At 43.3% G+C, this 21,601-nt stretch overlaps 1 protein-coding gene across 1 annotated transcript; it reads right to left on the bottom strand.

Annotated features, from left to right (window-relative positions):
• Positions 1-357: 357 nt before the first annotated feature.
• SST (somatostatin) lies at positions 358-9,790 on the bottom strand. Its single transcript, XM_089507522.1, has 2 exons — positions 9,490-9,790; positions 358-693 (listed from the first exon to the last, which is right to left on the bottom strand). Exons 1-2 carry the CDS (start codon positions 9,625-9,627, stop codon positions 481-483), a joined length of 351 nt encoding a protein of 116 aa, XP_089363648.1. The 5' UTR covers positions 9,628-9,790; the 3' UTR covers positions 358-480.
• Between the last annotated feature and the right edge of the window lie 11,811 nt (positions 9,791-21,601).

Here is a 21,601-nt window from a genome sequence, read left to right as displayed (position 1 = left end):
ACTCAAAGTAAGTAAGGAAGACTGCTGTTTTGTTGCTTTTCAGCCTCAGTGAAACTGTGTGTGTGTTTGTGTGTGTGTGCACAAGAGAGAGAAAGCGCCAATGAAAATATATAACCACGAGACTTTGAAGCATAAACTTTATTGCAAGAAAGAATTAAAAATAGCACATAGGCGTGACTTGCAGTGTCAGGGATGGGTCAGTGTGTTTCCATGAAGAAATTGTCAAGAGATCACAAACTCGAGGAAAGTGCGTACCATTGAAACTGAATGTTTTATTAAAACGACTCTAAAATCAAACTTTTTCTCCTTTTTTCCTCCCTTTTTTCCCTTTTTTTTTTTTTTCCTTTTTTTCTTCCATTTTCACCCTACCAACATATTATATATTACAGTCTTCAGCTCCTGGCATGAAGAAACTGGGAAATAAAGGGTGGGGGAGACTGGAGGTGAGGGTTTGGGGGGAAAGGAGAGAGATTTCTAAAGCTAACAGGACGTGAACGTCTTCCAGAAGAAGTTCTTGCATCCCGCTTTGCGTTCTCGGGGTGCCAGAGCCGGGTTCAAGTTGGCCGACCGCTCGAGCTCCAGCCTGACCTCGTCTTGCTCAGCCCCGCGGGACAGATCGCCGGGCTCCAGGGCCTCATTCTCTGGCTGGCTGGGTTCTGAGAGCAGCTCCGCCAAGAAATACTTGGCCAGTTCCTTTGGAGGAGAGAAAGAAAGAAAGAGAGGCAAAGTCAGCATCAGGGCCTCCTTGATCCAGATCAGATGAAACCAGAGGTGGCCAAGGAAGTGGACTGCCCCATTTCCTGGACAAACGTCTCTTAACCATTTTTCATTTTTGTCCAAAACAGGGATGGCGATATGTGGGCCATGGGGTGTGTGAGGTCCCCAAACCCACACATGTTGTTGTTGTTGTGCCTTCAAGTCATTTCCAATTCATGGTGACCCAAGACCATAATCATGGTGTTTTCTAGACACAATTTCTTCAGAGAATATTTGCCATTGCCTTCTTCTGAGGCTGAGTGACTTGTGACTTGCCCAAGGCCACCCAGCTAGTTTCATGGCTAAGCTGGGAATCGAACCCTGGTCTCCAGAATCACAGTCTGACACTCAAACTATGGCTCACCAAAGCATGCATCCCCAAATCCTCTCTGGGGATTTAATTATTATTATTATTATTATTATTATTATTATTATTATTAAACTTTATTTCTATAGCGCTGTATTTATACACAGCGCTGTACAAAGTCGGTAAAATTAGGAGTAAATAAAAGCCTGCCCAAGGCGTACATTCTAAGATAATAACAATCTTAATGTTACCAGATTAAAAACTGAAGTCAGCTCCTGTACCTTGGGTTGCATGTGCACTGCAGAAATAATGCACTTTGATGCTACTTTAACTGCCATGGCTCCATGCTCTGAAATCCTGGGATTTGTAGTTTGTGGTAGCCCCAGAGCTCTCTGATAGAAATGGCTAAATGTCTCACAAAACTACACATCCCAGAATCCCATAGCATGGAGGCATGGCAGTTAAGGCGGTGACAAACTGCACCATTTCTGCAGTGTGACATAAGCCTGAGTCTAACAGCATCTCACTTCCATGAATGCTTAGCCACTTTCTCTAGTAGGGAGTCCAGAAACACAGCAGAAGGACCTTTTCTCTGCTGTTGGGCCTCCCAGTCACAGGGATCCAGAGGTCTACATTGCACCAGAGTTCCTTAGCCACCATGTCCAAGAGCCAATTTCTCCATTTATCTACCTTCCATCCTCAACTATCTGAAGCAAGATAGGAGGATTCCATGCATGTATTGCTGGGGTCCCTGCTACGCTATAAAGAAATTTCGTTTACACTTCTAGGCAAATGCCCATCCTAAGTGCCCATCATGCTTAAACCAGAGATTGTATCATGGAGTCCAAACTGTCAGAACACAGGACAAGATCTGATAGAGGGCTGTGTAGTGTGGCATTGTGTGCTACATATTGACAGTATTTCACAATTCATCCTAAAATTTGAATTACGTAGATAAGGATCCAGTTGTGCAATTGTCAATAGCCTGCAGGCGAAGTTGGGGAAAAAATTCAATCATTACTCCAGTAAGAATGCTATGTGCACAACCATAATCGAGATACAAACCTTTTGCAATAGCCTAAAGAGTGCAGCCATTGGCATAAGGGTACCTTTGCCAACATATGTCACCATCAGGATTTGAGCCAAAGTCAGGGCATCTGTTTGTGGTTATGACAATGAACAATGAAAAGGGTACACTTAAAGTCCAAGATTCGACATCACAGAAAGTAGTGTAATAAAAGTTCCAAAGCTGGAACGGCTCCTCCTTTCACCACCTGTAGGACACACTGTTCTGCGGTGCTAGCACCCCTCTCCATGGCTATTCAGTCGCTGGTAGAGAGTAGGAGGATCAGAGAAATGGCCAGCTATGTCCCACAGCCAGATTGATGTCATCGGCTGAGATCTACCAGGGATGGACTTACTCTTGTGAACGGCTGAGACCCTGTATCAGAAGCATATCTATGCCATGCTCCATTCCCATTTCTGACCTTTAACCCTTATTAGGGTTTTTTGTATGTACATCAGAGGAGAAATTCATTTATAGAGCTTGCCATAGCTTGTTGGAGAAACATGTGGTCTTTTAAAAATAGCTTTTATTATGGTTTAGTTTTGGTGGACTGGAGCATCAAATGGATTCTCCTGGGTTCTGGAAGTTGTCATCCAAAAAGAGAAAAGTTCTAATCTGGCTGTAGAAACTTTGGTCAAAATAAATCTTAAATTCTTATATTAGCCTTACATTAATCTCTCCATGTCTCCATTTTGAACCTTCATAGAAAATTATGTCCACAAAGACCTGCAGTTCTGTTTAATGAGTGAATGGCATGTTGCTTTTATTCTGCTCTTTTAACTGTCATCATCCATTGGAAACTATTTTGTCCTCTAATGCTAAAACTGAATTCACACATTTCATAGTTCCTCCTTTGAGCAGTGTTGGCCTATTCAATAGCTATGGTGTCCTCTTTTGGATAGCCAGGCAAACGAGACCCAAGCTCTGGTAACTTCCAGGTTGCATAGCCACAAAGGGTCACATATGGGGCTGCCCATGATGATGGTCCAGAAAGTTCAACCAGTAGAGAATTCAGCAGCCAGTGCTTAGTTTCTCTTTTTCCAGATCCCCATTTTGTGGAACAGGGGCAGACTGTGCATTTAAAAAAAAAAACCATAAAGAAAAAGAAATATCCACCTACATTTTAAATTTTAATCTCATTTAATACAATCATTTAGAAACATAGGTCAGAGTCCATTACATAGAATCAGAGAGTTCGGAGAGTCCACAATGGCCATGCAGTTGAGCCCCATTCTGCCATGCAGGAACTCACAATCAAAGCACTCCCTGTTGAAATTCATTTTGATAGTTTTGGCCCAGCTTTCTAATCTATTAAGGTCATTTTGAATTCTGATCCTGTCCTCTGGAGTATTAGCTGTCCCTCCTAATTTAGTGTCATCTGCAAATTTGATAAGCGTGCCCTCTATTCATTTATCTAATTCATTGATAAAGATGTTGAGTAGCACTGGGCCTAGAACAGACCCCTGTCGCTCTGCACTTGTCATAGCTAGTAGCTAACAAATCCCAGGATTCCCTAGGATGGAGCTTCAGCACTTAAAGTGGTATCAAGTTGCACTATTTCTACAGTGTAGATGAACTCCAAGAGACATTAATCAACTCATCTGCCATGCCTTTTGGTGTCATTTTGTGTTGGCAGTCATCACTACATTGTGTAGCAGTGAGCTCCACAGTCTAATTTCATGCTGTGTGAAGAAGTCCTTCTATTTATCTGTCCTGAATCTCCTGTTCTTAAAGAACTAGATTCCAATATTGTGAAAGACATAGGGGGGAAAAAATCTCTACTTTCTTCAGACCATACATAATTTTATACACCTTTATCATGTCCTGTCCTTACTCACCTTCCTTCCAAACTAAAAAGCATAATAACTGTGTAGCAGGTCATCCAGACCCATGATTATTTGGGTTGTCTAATTTGTCCCCAATTGACTGCAGTGCCATCTTGACAGTATGATCCATGACAAAACAGGGTTTGCTGATGGTTTCTATATGCAAGTACTCTAATCTTTTGCCTTCAAAAACTCTCTGTCTTTGGAAACTGCACTATTTTCAATTACTTTCTCTCAGTAAGGAGGGAAAAGTGATAAAACTATTCATTCTTGCTTGCAAAAACCAAACTTGTGAAGATGTGCATTCCTAGATTGTTTCATACCTGCTGTGCATCTTTATGGGATATAGCATTCTGGATTATTTCAGTGGAGACCTGAAGACTGGAAGAATGCAGTGGGCTCCCTTGGTGCATGCAATTCTTACTATCAATACATCAGTATCTTGGACAGTAACTATGAGTTCCACTTTGCTGTGAGATCATTCCCTGGATTTTGCACTGCCAATATGTCTCAACTTCCTTCTGAACCTTCCCTGGGGTTGCTGAAGCTATACATTTTGAATTCAGTTACAGATTATTTCAGTAGTGCCTTAGGAGCTACATTTCCCCATCTCTTGCATTGGGTGAATCGCTGTCTCTCAATCTGGCCATTGTTTCTCAGCTTCAGTTCCCATCTGTCCATCAGAGGTATAATAGTGATAAACTATAACATTGTATTTATAGTTCAGAGACATAGGGGCTATACAGACCACCCCAAAGGGGCAGTCTGCAGCCACCTCTTTACTGGCTGGATTGGGGCCATGGCAACCTCACGCCACAGCCCCAATCTGGCCTCTGGAGAGCGCAAAAAGGAGCCGCAAAAAGTTTTTGTTTTAAAAAAATCCATGATTGGTTTGGTTCATTTAAAAGAGTTTGGTGCATCTTGAACTGTTGCTTCTATGCTGAACAGTTCTGTTCTACTCCAAAACATGCCTGCCTACTATACAACTGACCCTTAAAACATCCTAATCCTAAAAGAGTTTGAATCCAACAAGACTTCTTACCCAAACACCCCCTGTGTAAGAAACACAGCAGCCCCTCTCGTAACTGCCTTAAGAATCCATACCTACACATATTTATATTTAAGAAAACTCAGCAAAGATTACGTTTGCAGAATCTCAGCAAGGATGCGCTATTAGAGCAAGATTCTTTTCAGCACCCTGGAGAATTCGACACAAGCTCTTTGATAACTTCTCTAAAAGAAGGGCCAAGCTGTGCTTTGGTTGCATCTGGATCTGGGTGATAAGTGAGCATGTTCACACAAAGGTCTGACAAGGTCTTATAATACTATTTCTCATTATATTTTAAAAAATGGGTGGAAGCAATAAGGAAATAAGAGTATTACAGAGAAGACACTTTGCAGTGAAGCAGGTGTACTGAGTTTGTTAATGAGCATAGAAACAGGAATTTAGTATGTTATACCTCACCTTTGGTTCTGTAAGACCCAAGAGCATAAGAAATTCTGGATAAACTTTGGCTAGTCTAGTATCCTGTTTCCAGGGATGCCTCAGTTGGGATGACAGCAAAGAACTTGGCCTCCTGTTTGTCTCACCTCTACACACCCTGCACTTCACTCCCAGAAACTGGTCTTCAAAAGGACACTACCTCTGCAAACCTGGACATTTTGTAGAGCTTTCCTAGCTGTTGGGTTTTGTAGCATAACGAGAGAGAACAGGATTTGAATTGATGGATTCAAATAGCCAGAAAGGAGATTCTGACTAAACATTCATAAAATCATAGAATCAGAGTTGGAAAGCATGGACCAAAAGGTTCAAGCCCCTGCTCAGTGCCGGCTCTCCACCAGGGAGCTATCCAGTTTCTTTTTAAAGACTTCCAGAGAAGGTGATCCCATCCCACCACCTTTCAAGGCAGTTGGTTCCTTTGCTGAACTGTCAAGAGGTTCCTTGTAATGTTCAGTCAAAATCTATCGTACTGTATCTTAAAACCATTACACTTGGCCCTACTCTCTGGGGAAACAGAGAACAAGCCTGCACGCTCCTCTTTGTACCATCCCTCGAGGCATTTAAAGACTGAAGAACTTCTTTCTTCTTAGGAGGGCTTTAACTGGAGGTCTGGGTGGCCACCTCTCAGGTTTAACTGTGGGTTCCTTGCACTGGTAGATGGTTGCAACTCTCTCCAGCCTAGCTACCAGTGCAAGGAATCAGCAGTTAAACCTGAGAGGTGGTCATCCACACCTCCAGTTAAAACCCTCCAAAGAAGAAGGTGTTCCCTTGCAACTCTATCATTCTATTGTTTGGTTCCTTATTGATCCAAATGTATGAAAAATTGTGGATTCCTTCAAGGTTGGGGTGGAAAGCACTTGACATTTTAAAAAATTCAAATGTAAGAGAAACCAGAATGCATAAATTAGCCCATCTAGGTCCATTTGGGTACTTTACTCTTAAAAATCTGAAAAGTCTGGCTATGAAAGCCAAGGCGTTCGGCTATGCTTGTGATGCTGAATTTGGATTTCCACCTCTTTCTTTCTTCTGACAAGCTTGTCTGTGATTGCCTAGATCAGTAAGTCTACCTACGATGGAGAAATGTCCACTTCATTAGATAACAATAGTGGACAGATGGAAATTTGCCCCCTTCATTCTAGCAGAGTTTAATCTGAGACACGTGAACTTGGTAGAGCTGGGATTTTCAGAGGGTGGGGTGGGTTCTTCTCATGTCTTTGAAAGAATGTGCCATCCATGATGGAGAATTCATACTGAAGGCATTTTAGCCTTCTGAATTAATGAATTAATTACTGGAGTTCTGGAAGGCTTTTTGCTTGATCCCCAGGTTTGCATTATGGACAGTTTGCTTCCTTTGCACATGAATTCAATGTTTCCTCCTTATAACTTGTATTAAGATGATGATAGAGATAGATAGATAGATAGATAGATAGATAGATAGATAGATAGATAGATAGATAGATAGATTGCATATCACCATAAATGCTGATGAATTAGGAAGAAAAGCCATTTATCTATCCCCAGATCACATCAAACTCATTTTGATGAACTAGAAAGCAGAGCAGGTGACTCGAATGAACATCATATTAAACAAAATATGAGTCTAAGATTATAATATATCAGTTAAATCCATCAACCTTCTCTAATCTGGTCCCTTCTAGATGCATCAGATGTGGTCCAACACATCTGGATGGCATCTGGTTGGGAAAGTGTGGCACATAGAGCATGGTTTTCTCAAGCGCCACCAAGCAAGTCTGGCTAGAAGCAAGTTCTTTATAGAGAATCTCTTTCCCCTGCTCCTGGCATTTAAAAAAAAACATACTACAATTGAGGCACAACTCTATGTTCATTTGCCCTTTCCTTTTTTGCATGGCTTTCAGCAAGAGATTCAGGGACTCACTTTAAATTATATACTCTTCTTGCCCTCCAACCCTGCCAGTGGTTGCTTTGGATGAAGGCAGGTTGCTGTACACCTTCAAATCGTTTCCAACTTGTGGTGATCATAAAGCAATCTCATCACAGGGTCCTCTGGGGCTGAGAGGGTGTGACTCGCCCCAGGTGTCACTCAGTGGTTTTCCATGGCTGAGCAAGGATTCCAACCCTGATCTCCAGGGTTCAAACCACTACACCAGGCAGGTTGTGGTGGCTCAAACACATCTACAGATCCATTCTGGCTCACACTGCGTAACAGTCGGCTTTAAGACAGGGGTTGGATAAATTAAGGTAGGAGCAAAACTCTGCATCCATAGCTGTTAGACATGGTAGCCAAATAGAGCCTCCAGGCTCAGAAATAGTCTGTCTGGGAAATACCAAGGGAATGTGGTCTTCGTTTTTGGGGCTGAGTTTCCTAGATTCAAGTAAAAGCTAGACTTGATGGATCTATAGCCTAAACCAGGCTGTTCTTTTTTGTCCTTGTTCACTATGAAAGTTAGGAATGGAAACTCCATGTGCTGGAGGCGCCTACCTGTGTGCGAGTGCTCAGGAAAGTTACTTTTGAGAGGGATCCCAGCTCCAAAATCCTAGCTAGCTAGGGCAGTGTCTGGGAGCACAAGACTTGGAGACCCCGATTCCTCTTCCTCCTCCTCTTCCCAAACTTTTTATGTGTCTAATTTATACATGAATTGACTACTGAATTTACTGAAATAAAATAAAACTCTTCCAATTTGAACAAAGTTATTGCTTGATAAAATGTTAAAATATGACTGTACATGCATGTGTGAATGAAAATACAGACACTAAATAAGCAAAATGTTGTAATTCACATTCTGCATTGAGTGGAAGGGGTGTGTGTGTGATGTCCACATGGAGATGTCAAAGGGACCCAAGGGTTAAAAGTCTCAGGAGCTAGGGGATTCTAGAGAGCCAGTGTGGTGTAGTGGTTTGAGCATTAGACTCGGACTCTGAGGACAAGGGTTTGAATCCCAGCTCAGCCATGGAAACCCACTGGGTGACCTTGGGCAAGTCACACTCTCTCAGCCTCAGAGGATGGCAGTGGCAAACCCCCTCTGAAGGAACTTAAGAAAGCCCTTAGGGTCGTCCTAAGTCAGAAATGACTTGAAGGCAGCCAACGATAAGAACAACCAAAGGGATTCTGGGCATCGGAGTTTACTAAAAGTAACTTTCCCAGGTAGGATTCAAGACAAATCAGTATGGGAAGAGATCTTGCAGCACCTTTGAGACTAACTGATAGAAAGAAGTTGGCAGCATGAGCTTTCCTAGACTTCAGTCTACTTCCTCAGGTGCAGATGTGATCAGATGTAAGGCCCACGCAGGGTCCAGTGTCTCCCCCTGCCCTGCAGGGTAAAGCAACTGATAAATTACAGGGAAAGAGATCCCAGCTCAACATGAGGAAGGACTTTCTGGCGGCAAGAGCTGTTTGACAGAGGAAGACTTTGCCTGGGATTCTGGTGGAGTGGATGGATTCAAACTACAGGAAAAGAGCGTCCATCAGAACATTAGGAAGAACTTCATGTTTTGACATGGAAGACACTGCCTTGAAGCGTGAAGCAGAATTCAAGGCTGTAGTCATGTCAGTCTAGACAATCAGTATACAAAGGGATCTTGTTACACCTCGGAGTCTAACTGAAAGAAAAAAGTTGGTAGCAGAAGCTTTCCTAGACTTCAGTCTCCTTCCTCAGAGGCATTTGGACACAGATGACCATCTGAGGAACTAGACTGAAGTCTACAAATGCTCATGCTGCCAACTTCATTCTTTCAGTGAGTCTCAGAGGTGCTGCAAGATCTCTGTATACTGATTCTACAGACTAACATGGCTATATCTTTGAATAATAATAATAATAATAATAATAATAATAATAATAATAATAATAATACTATGCATCTGAGGAAGTAGACTGAAGTCCAGGAAAGATCATGCTGCCAACACTTTTCTTTCAGTGAGTCTCTGAGGTGCAACCAGGTCTCTCTCTGGGCTACAAGATCTTTTCCCATGCTGAACCCCCTCTGGGCTGCTTCCCAGCGCTCTGCCCATGCTCAGGGGCTGCCTCCCCGTCTCCCTCCCTCCCTCCCTGCTCACCTGTTTCCCCGCCGCTGCGGCCAGGGATTTCTGGAGGAACTGCCGGAGCCGGGGGTCGGAAGGCGCCGTGGCCCCGGGGCTGAGGGCCAGGGCCAGCGAGAGGAGGGCCAGGGCGCACTGGAGGCGGCAGGGCAGCATGATGGAGCCGAGGATGCAAGAGGAAAAGGAGAGCAGGCTGGAGATGCAGGAGACGGAGGCAGAGGATGCTGCTGCTGGTGCCAGACCCGACGGGAGGGACGCTGCGAGGCTGCCTCTGGCTGCTGGTGCTCCTGATGGCCCCGCTCTGCTTCTGGGGGTCTCTGCCGAAGCCCCCCGTCTTTATGCAGCCCGACTCTGACGTCAAGGGAGCAGCCCAGCCCTCTCCTTGCTCCCTCCCCCCTCCGCCTTGGACCCCAAAAGAGCCCTAGTCTGCGCTTTTACGCACCAGTCCAGCCCAGCGCAGCCCAGCGCAGCAGCCAGCCAGCCTCCTGGCCTTGGCTTCCCAAGAAGGGAGGGAGGGAGGGCAATGGCGTCCAGAGGGGGGTCCAGGGGGTGAGACCCTAAAAGGGGATGGTGACCCCACTGCTCCCCAAACCCCTGCCTTTGGACGGAAGCCGGCTGTGGCATTCACCTGCTTCCCTTTAGCAACAGCAACAGCAGCTTCATTTCTAGACCGCTTCACACTGAGCTAAGCAGCCTCTAAGCGGTTTGCAGCTGTAAGCCAATTGCCCCCAACAAGCTGGGGACTCTTTTTGGCCACCTGAGTCGAGCCTCAGCCCTTGGCAGGGATTGAACTCGCAACCTTGTGGTCTGTGAGTGAGGCCCTGGACACACCAGCCTTAAAGGCCAGGCTGGGGGCAGAGTCGGGGCGTAGCATCTACACAACGCATGCCCCAGCTCTGCCCCCAGGGCGGCGTGATGCCACGCACTGCACCACACAGCGCACAGTGTCATGGTGCTCCTCCAGCACTGCGTCCACACAACACAATGCCAAAGGAATGCCATTAAGTTGCACCACAACAGCTATCACATTCTTTCCAAGGCACAAAAAGGAACCACAAGGCCAAAGGCCAAATGGGGGCAGGAGCATGCAGTTGCCGTGACCCTGATCTGACTGTAAAAGGGGCAGCTGGAGGCCACCCCTTCAGGGCTGTCTGTACATCCCCTGAGTGGCTGCAGTACTGGCATTGAACCACTGCTAGGGTTGGATTTCCCCACTCAGCCGTTGAGTGCCCTTATTTATTTGTTCATTTATTTGCATTTATTTCTCTTTATTTCTAGCCCACCTGTCTCCGGAGATAGGGACTCAAGGGGGCTAGCAACAAATTTCAGCAATACACATGGAAAACCATGCAAAAGCATTAAAATATAAAGTTTGTGAAGCCAATTAAACCATTTCAGGAATTAAAAACATTACACATGAAAAATATTAAAATGTATTACCATTTTTGTTTTTAATAGTTTTTCATATTTGATAAGGAAGGTCAAAGAAGAAAGTGTAAAGCCAGGCTTAGTGCTGAACATAAAGAAAAGAAAAATAATGAGCATGGAGGATCTATATAAGCTCAACCAAGACAATGAGGAAATTGAAATAGTAAAAGAATTCCCGTACCTTTCATCAAATATTGATCGGAATAGGGACTGCAGTCAGAAGAAGACTAGGAATAGGAAGGGCAGCCATGAAAGAACTAGAAAAGATCCTAAAGTGTAAAGAAATACAACTGAGTGTGAAAGTTAACATAGTCCAAGCCACTCTATTCCCCTTCACTATGCACAGTGAAGAAGGCAGATAAGAAGAAAATCAGAACATTTCAGATGCAGTGCTGGAGATACCAGGGCTAAGGATACCATGGATGGCCAAAAAGACAAACAAATGGGTCCTTAAACAGATCAAGCTTAAATCTTCCTGGAAACCAAGATGACTAAACTGGGGCTGTCATACTTTGGCTACATCATGAGAAGACATGGATCATTGGAAAAGATACTAGTGCTGGGAAAAGTAGAAGGCAGTAGCAATAGCAATAGCAATAGCAAGTACATTTCTATACTACTTATCAGTGCACTTAAGCACTCCCTAAGCGGTTTACAAATGGTAAACTAATTTCCCCCAACAATCTGGGGACTCATTTTAGAGACCTCCTCGGAAGGATGCAAATAGGAAAAGAGGAAGACCACACACAAGATGGATAGACAAAATTAGGGAGGTCAGAGGCATAGGTCTGCTGCAGGACTTGAGCAGAGAGGTGGAGGACAGGGGTCTTGTAGATGTCTCATCCAACAGGGTCACCATGAGTTGATGTTGACTCATGGGCAGTTAACAACAACAGCCACTTTGGCAAGGGCCATCCTGGTGAGCCATCCTAGTTTGTGCGTTGAATGACCACATTGGCAGATAGGGTTTGATTCCCTACTCAGCCCTGCAAACCCATTGGGTGACCGTATTTCTTTCTATTTATTTCTATCACCCATCTTTCTCCCGATATAGGCACTCAAGGTGGCTAACAAGAAGTTTAAACAGTACAAATTCAAATCAATCTGTGTGTACATGTGTGTTGTGTACCTTCAGGTCATTTCCAACTTATAGGGACCCCAAGGAGAATCTATCATAGGGTTTTCTTGCGGGGAAATGGTTGAGAGGAGCTTTGCTCTTGCCTGCCCCTGAGGCTGAGAGGGTGACTTGCCCCAGATCCCTCAGTGGGTTTCACAGTTGAGCAGGGAATCAAGCTCTGCTCTCCAGAGTCTTAGTCCAAAGCTCAAACCACTATGCCACAAAAAATATAAAGTAGAAGAAAACAATCAAACCATTTCAAAAGTTAAAAACATTGCACATGAAAAATATTAAAATGTATTTAGAACTATATCTAAAACTTGACATCTGAGTTGCACAGCATTTTAAAAACCAAGCCCTCATTAGTTTAAAAAAGCCTGGTGGCACAGAAATATTTTGACCTGCCACTGAAAGGAGAGCAGGAATGGGGCCATCCTGGCCTATCAAGGAGGGAATTGCAGAGCCTGGGAGCAGCCACAGAGAAGGCCCCGTCTCCCTTGTTCCCACCAAAGGAGCCTGAGAAGCTGGTGGGACAGAGAAAATGGCCTCTCCAGCTGAACTTAGCACTTTAATGGGGTCATAAAGGGAGATGTAGTCCTTCAAATAACCTGGACCCAAGTTATATAGGGCTTTATAGGTCAAAATTCTGCACAAATCACACTCTCTCAGCCTCAAAGGAAAGCAATGGTGATAAACCCCCTCTAAAACAAATCTGAAAACCTTGTTATAGGCTTGCCTGAGGGTCACCATACAGTGGCGTCACTAGGGTCAGTGTCACCCAGTCTGGTAATCCATGGTGACCCCCCCCCCCATTGATCTCCTTCCATATCACGCCATACAGCTTCCTTAGGGGGGGGGAATTGTCCTAATGGTACTCATAAATTGTAATTCCCATGCACCAATTTCTTTTGCCATAAACAACTAGCAAAATTAAAAGTATACCTTTAAATTACAAGGGCATAACCATTGTAGTAGTACCTTTGGAGCCAAAATGAGTAAATAACCTGGTAGCATGTGCTTTCATAAATCTGAGCCTTCTTCCTCAGATACATGTGTTGGGGTGGAATGTCCACAGATCTTTAAATTACAGTATCATACACACAGCCTAAATGTATCTATGTATTTTACAATGTATACATAGTTTACAATATCATATGCACAGTCTAAGTGTATCTACTGTACATACTCATGTATAGAAATTTAGGTCAAAAAATTGACCTAAAAAACCTAAGTCAACTTATCCATTGGTCACTGTAAGTACTGTATCTTAACTCTAATTTAAAAGAAGGAACCATCCCCTGGTGAAAAGCAAGAGTATAATCTGTCCTGGAAGCACTGACCCCCTCTACTCTCTCATCCATTCAGCCTTAAGAGTGAGCACAAAGATTTATGTATGCTGGAATTTTGGAAGTTCTTTGACATTGTTTTGCTTTGCTTCAACCTTTAGGTCCCTTGTTATATGCCTCTAGGTTTTACCCTCGACTTATCCAAAGGTCATATCAAAATCCATAGTTTTGGCACTCAAATCTGCCCTCTACTTATACATAAGGTTGACTTATAGTCGCGTATATACAGTATGTATATATAGCAAAACAGGCTTGAACTCTCCCTAGAAACAAAGATGATTAAACTGAGAATGTCATATTTTGGCTCTATCATGAAAAGACCAGACTCACTAGAAAAGACAACAACACTTGGGAAGGTAGAAGGCAGCAATCTCCTTCTTTGGAGGATTTTAAACAGAGGCTAGATGGCCATCTGTTAGGAATACTTTGGTTATATCTTCCTGCATGGCAGAAGAAAATTGGGCCTGATGGTCCTTGAAGTTTCTTCCAATTCTGATTCTTTGGCCTGTTACAGACAGCCAAAATAAAGCTGCTTCGAGTCACAGTGGAGGTATGGTGTTTCAATGATGCATGCGTCCTAAGAGTCCAGAAGTCGCGCCAAAGCCATGCTCCAACCCTTCAGGACTGGAGTGTGGCTTTGGTGTGGCTTCTGGACTCTTAGGACGCATGCATCATTGAAACACCATACCTCCACTGTGACTCGAAGCAGCTTTATTTTGGCTGTCTGTAACAGGCCTATGAGTCCAGGAAATCTGGATCCCTCCAGAGTGATGCCAGGCAGCTGCCCAGCACTCCAACCACTAGTGTCAGCTGCTGGTGTGAGGTCACAACAAAGCACTCGGCTATGTGACCGATGCTGGGCACCTCATTCCTGATCTCAGAGGGAATGACTTGTGCCAATGCCAGTGGCACTGGGAGGCATAACAAGAGGCTTGTGTAGACAGCTGCCTGATTTGGCTCCAGAATGCAGAGGTAACAGAGAATTTAGGGCAGCTTCAGGACCAGAATACTCCAGGAACCATCTGGAGTATTCCGGCCAGTGTAGTCCTGCCCTAGAACCTGGAGTAATGGATTCAAACTACAGGAAAAAAGACTGCACCTAAACATTAGGAAGAACTTCCCAATGGCAAGAGATGTTCAACACTGGAAGATACTGCCTCAGAGTGTGGTGGAATTTCCTTTTTTAGAGGGTTTTCAACAGAAACTGGATGACCATGTGCCAAGAGTGCTTTGACTGGGTATTCATGCATGTGTCAGAACTAGTTGAACTCTCCTCCTCCAGACACAGTCAATCAGACTTTTGTGGATTATCGGAAAGCTGTTTATTTCTGGAGTCACAGAGAATTAGAAGTTACCAGTTAGGCATCTTTGGACAGAAGTGAAGAAACAAGGGAATGCACACATCTAATAAACGCACTTGAAAGGCATTAACTCCTCCTCAGAAACTTGGTGGGCCAAACATTACATCATCCTCAAGACAAGACCAGACTTCTTCAGTTGAATTTTCTTCTTTCCCAAGAAAGCTTAGCTTAGTTGTGCTAACTGCCATATATTTTAAACATGTAAAATGTTACATATTTTGCTATCTATATAACTACCAAATTAATCAACACTCTACATATCTGTTTCTTAAACCCATATAACCACTTACATATATTCTCCAAAGTATCAGAACCCAGTTCTATATACCATACCAACTAGTACAAATAACATATCACATCATCTAACAAACTTGAGGGGAACCCTCCCTTCCTCCATTGTTGCCATCTCACAGCATACTTATATACAGCAAACCTCCAAGTCATTAGCCCCGGTAGAAACTATACATGTATAATATCATATATCACAGGTGGATCAAACATATGACACAAAACAGAATTCCCCAGCACAACATCAGGGCAGGATTAGCCCAGTCCTGACAGTATGGCAGAATGGGGTTGGACTGGAAGGCCCTTGGGGGTCTCCTCCAACTCTGACTCTATGATCCTTGATTCCCTGGGCTGCAGAATCCACTACAGTTCCCCATTGGACATGGACAGATATGTCAACAGAGGCACAAGATTGGTATTAAGCAGAAGGCTAATGTTGCAAAACCACGATGTACCTCCATTGTTAACAATATTTACAGTGACCCCTCTACATTTGCCGGGATTAGGAGTGAGGGACCCCTGTGAATGTGGAATAGCCTCAAATTAAAAAACAACAACATTGTTCTTTTTACCTGAGAAAGCACCTCTCTAGGAACCCCCAGGTCCTCCAGTGCAACTCTGTGGTCAATATCTGCCAGAAGTTGATCCTAGAATCATGCTGGAGGACCTACAAATGCCTAGAGAAGTGTTTTCTCTAGGAACATCTAGACTCTCCAGCACAATTTTGTGGTTAATATCTAGCAGATTTGGGCTAGATGACCTAGAGATTCCCAAAAAGAACATATTAACCAAAATCACAAATAATTGAAACCATAGAAATCAAAGCCACAAATGTGGAGGAGCAACTGTATATCCCACACTTTATCCAAAAATCTCAGGGCTTGCATCCCATCCCTTATGCAAAGATCTCAGGCTTACAATAAAATAAACTTAAAACAATAAATAATTAACAAAAGGTTTTTTTTAAATGAAAATGTATAAAATAGCTGCTCAGTTTAAAAACAGTCAATTTAAAACCAGTCAAAACTGTCTTGTATAATATCACCATAAAATATTAGCTTGAATGAATGCATCTACTTACAGGTCATTTCCATTTATTTAAAGCCCTTTCATCCCATTTAGTTGAGAGGAAGAAAATTCATTTTAAGATAATTAAACTGAAACTGTTTTACTTTGGACATACATACGTATTATGAGAAATCAAGGCCTGGTACACACTGGCGCTATGTGCCGGCCTGGGGCCAAAAGTAGGGCTCAGGAGAGCAGAGCATCCACATGCTCCCAAGCCTTACTGCTCTGTCCAGGTGCCATCTTGGTGCATGCCCATTCAGACAGTGCACGCGAAGATGACGTTCCTCATGCACCACATCCAAATGGCATGCCGCACAAGGGATGTCACCGCACCACTCCAGGGCACATCGTTGCCACACTCTTTGGTTGGTGAGGCCACAATTCGGGGGGGAAAGGGGCAGCCTCTGTCTGCCCCTTTCGCCCAATCTGTACAGGCCCCAAGACTTGTTAGAAAAGACAATGGCCCTATACAGACAGCCAAAATAAAGCTGCTTCGAGTCACTTTGGAGGTATGGTGTTTACATGATGCTTGCATCCTAAGAGTCTGGAAGCTGCACCAAAGCTGCACTCTAGTCCTTAGGACTGGAGCGTGGCTTTGGTGCGGCTTCTGGACTCTTAGGGCGCATGTATCATTGAAACACCATACCTCCAAAGTGACTCGAAGCAGCTTTATTTTGGCTGTCTGTATTAGGCCAAAAATACTTGTTAAGGTAAAAGGCAGTAGGGGGAAAAAAGGAAGACTACATTAGAGAAGGATAGCTGCCCTGAATCTGCAAGACCTGAGTCAATTTGATAGTTAACAAAAACAACTTCCCATTTAAACCGAAATGCTGCTTGTTTAACAGCATCATGGATTGAGCAACTCATCAGATTTCATTCATCTGTTCTTCCTGAACACCCAGAGGGTGGATCAACATGTATGGGGGTGTTTTTTGGTTTTGTTTTGTTCTTGTCAACTTGCATTCTCATTTATGATCCACTGAGTCTATTTTACCTTATTATGCATTGATCAAAGAGTCCTTTTTCTCCTCCGTGTCAATAATCATCCAATACCACCATATGCCTGTATGCTAATATTTGCCTACAGGTTTCTTCTGATTTCCAGCTTTAATTAAGCAGTTGGAAGTTGGCCCACCTCATGATTAGCCAAATTATACATCAAATTATCTCAGGGCCTATTGCTCTAAATAAAACAACAGAGCTTTATTACATGGGAGTACTTTTTTTCCCCAAGAAGCAATACACTCATAAAAGCCCTAGCAGGATAATGAATTGAGAATAGAGGAAATGAAATAGACATGGTTGGATCAATATCATATTTGTCCTGATCCATAAACCACTTATCCTGAAGTAAAGCATTCTGGGAGGGAGAGATTGCCCAGAAAATGTCACATTGTGCTTACCGAAAGGAGACAGCCATAGCTGAAGCCATAGTTCAAGCTGCTGTTGAAGTGTACAGCTCAGCGCTTTAAAGATCCTTTTTGTTATTTATAATTTACTGGCTACCCTTAACATTTACAGAAATATTTACAGGCTGAGATACTTCAGTAACCCTAAAAGATGGGGGATGTTGGCGGTCTTCTCCTTTAAATTTTGAGAAAATTACAGTTCAAAGAGAAGCCTGAAAGAGGAGAGTAACTTTGGGGATCTTTCCACCTGTGTATACCTGTACTAACTGCAGAGAGACTCCAGTTTCAGTAAATAGAAAGGTTTTATTTAGAAATATACAAAGGTGCACACAAGCATACAACAATGCAACCTTAAGAACCATACAAGGCTATCAGAAAGGAACTGGGTGTCAAAGACAGCAGTAATAACCAATCCAGAAAATGGAGATTGTCTCAGACAGCATCTGACATGGCGTCAGTGGAACAACATGGCTAGAGCTGAGGGATATTTATATCTCATTTCATGCCTTTGAGGACTGTTTGGTGCAATCAAAAGTCTTGAGGATTTTCCCAGGGAATTGACAAAAGGGGTCCCAAATGGCTGATGGCTTTAGCTCCGGAGTGACAAAACATTGATTAGCTTGGAGAAAATAGTTGGGTAGGAAGAATGAGTGGGAACATGTCATCAGGTGCAAGGAAAGGATGGTCTCGGATTGCTTTGTGATCAGGCTCCCTTTGTTTGAGCATGCAAAGAGCATGGAGGATGTGAGGCACTCTAGGGTTGCCATAATTCTCTACTAAAAACCGGGACAAAATGTAGGACAAAATTTAGACCAAAATATAGGACAATTGTAGGATAAAATTTAGCCCAAAATGTAGGACATTTAAGGTCCTCAGTTTTTCTTAAATGTCCTCCATTTTGGGCTAAATTTTATCCTACATTTTGTCCCGTTTTTTCGTAGAGAATTATGACAACCCTACGACTCAGCAAACCCATTTCCTAGTATCTAGATCTCACACATGTCCTCAGGTCAGCAGGACTCCCACATGTCTCTGTTTTCCTCCTATTTGCAGGTCATCGTAGGCTCAGAAAATGCCCAATACTAGAGATTAATTATGAAACCCCATATCCATCAAAAGGGGTGTAGGATATGCTAACTGGCATGAAATAGCATGAATCTACACATTTTGAGTTACTCATTGATTGTGTGACACAAACCTTGCACTGAAGGGCAATGTCACATAACAAAATGCACCCCCAAATGTGAAAGGAAATACACCTGTGTACCAGACATGTATATATGCATGCACTTGTACATCCACAATGGCACCACTTGCACAACCTGGAAAAGAATGTGGAAACTCCACATCATACAAAGACATCCAGTTTATTCCATGAGGGAACTTAGACATGAGTAAAACACTATGAAACTTTAAATTCATGTGAAAAGATACTCATCATATCACTTCATGTCCCTGGCGCAGGTTGAGTCTCTCCTCATCCAAAATGCTTGGGACCAGAAGTATTTTGGATTTCAGGGTTGTTCCCCCCCCCCCCCCCCCCCCAGATTTTGGAATGTTTGTATATACATAAAAAGATTTCTTGGAGATGGGACCTGGGACCTAAGTATGAATATGAAATGTATTTATGTTTCATATGCAACATGTAGCTTGAGGGTAATTTTGTGCATAATATTTTTAATAATTTTGTGCAGGAAACAAAGTTTATGTACACTGAACCAGCGGAAAGCAAGGTCTCACTGTCTCAGCCACTCATGAAAAAAAGTTAGGTTTTAAGGCATGTCTAGCTTAGGGCTCCTATCAATTCTGGAATTATGTGATTCAACCAACCAAGAATTGGATATCAAAAAATTTAGATCAAATTTTGTCACCAGGTGTCACCACATGGTGACAATGGTGGTGTGCAATTTCGCTTGTGATGCCATCAGTTAGATATGACCATTGTGCACTGTCCAACCAAAAAAATCACTCCACAGAGATAGTACAATTTATGCTTGTGCATATCAGAAACAGAATGCTAGCCCCAGTCAAGGCCAATAATATTATTTAATTAGTAATATAAAAGGACATAAAGAAATTCAGTAGCCCCTTTCAGATTATGGATGCATCTACACTGCAGAAATAATGCAGTTTGACACCACTTTAAGTGCTGGAACTCCAGCCTATGGAATCCTGGGATTTGTAGCTTTACAAGGTCTTTGGCCTTATCTGCCAAAGAGTGCTGGGGCCTCACAAAACTACAACTGCTTCTGTAGGGAAAGATGCACATGACAAGACATCAACAGGAGTCCAGTCATTTATTATGTGGGTTTATTATTATGTTTCTTGAAACCTGTCTGTTCTAGTGTATGAAGCCTTGTACTTGAACAGCACTATCTTCCAACATTATTATTCTTACTCTCAGCTACCGGAAGAACTCTATGCAGCTAGTCAACCAAATCTGAAAAGCAAATGTATCTCCAGTAACTAGATAAGTATTCCAAAGTTACCATAAGTTCTGATGCCCTAAACAAGCATAGATAGACGCCTGCAGTTCAGTAAGACTTTTCAAATGATTTGGGGAAGTGCAAAGTAGACCCAATGTGGTGTAATTTTGTGAGTGTTGTACTAGAACTCCAGAAGGCCAGGTTTCAAATCCTTATTCAACTGTGGAAACCCACTGGGTGACCTTGGGCAAGTCACACTCTCTCGCTCTCCAAGGAAGGCAATGACAACACTACTCTGAAATAATTTGGCCAAAAAACACGAGGATAGGGTTGACAAAACAACAAGTCAGCTGTTGAAGGCACTGGAAGCCAGCATGTGGTTTAGTGTTGGATGAGGACTCCAGAAGACCATTGTTTGAATCCTTGCTCAGGCATGGAAAGCAACTAGCTGACTTGAGCAAGTCACACTCTCTCAGCCTCACAGGAAGGGCACAGCAAACCCCCTCTGAATACATCTGGCCAAGAAAATCCTAGAATAACATTACCAGAGTAAGCCTGAAACACTGGGAACCAGTCTACAGATGGTACAGAATATGGCAGCCAGACTGGTCACTGGTACTTCCAGGACCAGTCATATTACACCTGTACTTAAAGATCTACATTGGCTGCCCATTCGCTTCCGGGCACAATACAAGGTGTTGGTGATAACCTATAAAGCCCTACATGGCTTGGGCCCAGGATACCTGGAGGACCGCCTCTCCCCATACATCCCGCCCCGCACCCTCAGAACATCTTGGCAGCAAATACTGAGGGTTCCAGGGGCTAGACTTGCCTCCACAGCAAGGAGGTCATATACTATCGTCGCCCCGGCCCTCTGGAATACGCTGCCCATAGAGCTCCGCTCAGCCACCTCCCTGGCCCAGTTCAGGAAGGAGGTAAAAACCTTCCTGTTCCGGCGAGCGTTCCCTGAATCAAGCTCCAGTTAGTCTTCCCCCCAACCTTCGACAGCGATGGCAGCTGGTTGATGGGGGTTTTAATATTGGTTTTAATATTGTTGTTGTTATATGTATATGTATTATGTTATATTGTAATTTGTTGTTCACCGCCCTGATCATTGGAAGGGCGGTATACAAATAAAATTTTTATTTATTATTATTTATTATTTATATTCTGCAGTAGTTTTAGTGTAGGACTCGGAATGTAGGACACTAAGGTTCAAATCCCTGCTCAGGCACAAAAAACCACTGGCTAACCTTGGACAAGTCACACTCTCTCAGCCTCATTGGACGCATGCAGCAAACCTCCTCTGAAGAAATCAAGAAAATCCTGTCTGTGGTTTGTTGTCAATTGGAATCAACTTGAAGCTACAGAACAGCAACAAAGCAGATGAAAATTAAGTGATCATTCCCTCTTTCTCGGCCTCTCTCTATTTCTCTCCCGCTTCATCACCAGCTTGATGATTATCTCCAGATCAGCAGACATGCTGATGATCAACTACACAGCAACAATCAGACATCTGCTAACTGACAAAATCATTGACATCCATACAGGAAAAGGGCTGTAATTCCTTGCTTCATAATCATACAGATCTGTCATGCTTTCTGCCCACTCGTCTCTCATTTTAGAGAGCTTCTGAATCTGTGCCCTATTTTACTAAAACGAGAAATGACGAGGCCCAGAGCCC

The sequence above is a fragment of the Sceloporus occidentalis genome, unplaced genomic scaffold (genome assembly GCF_023333645.1).
Source record: "Sceloporus occidentalis isolate IW3139 unplaced genomic scaffold, rSceOcc1.0.p SCAF_2, whole genome shotgun sequence".
Lineage (NCBI taxonomy): Eukaryota > Metazoa > Chordata > Lepidosauria > Squamata > Phrynosomatidae > Sceloporus > Sceloporus occidentalis.
This window is presented reverse-complemented; position numbering and strand designations above follow the sequence as displayed.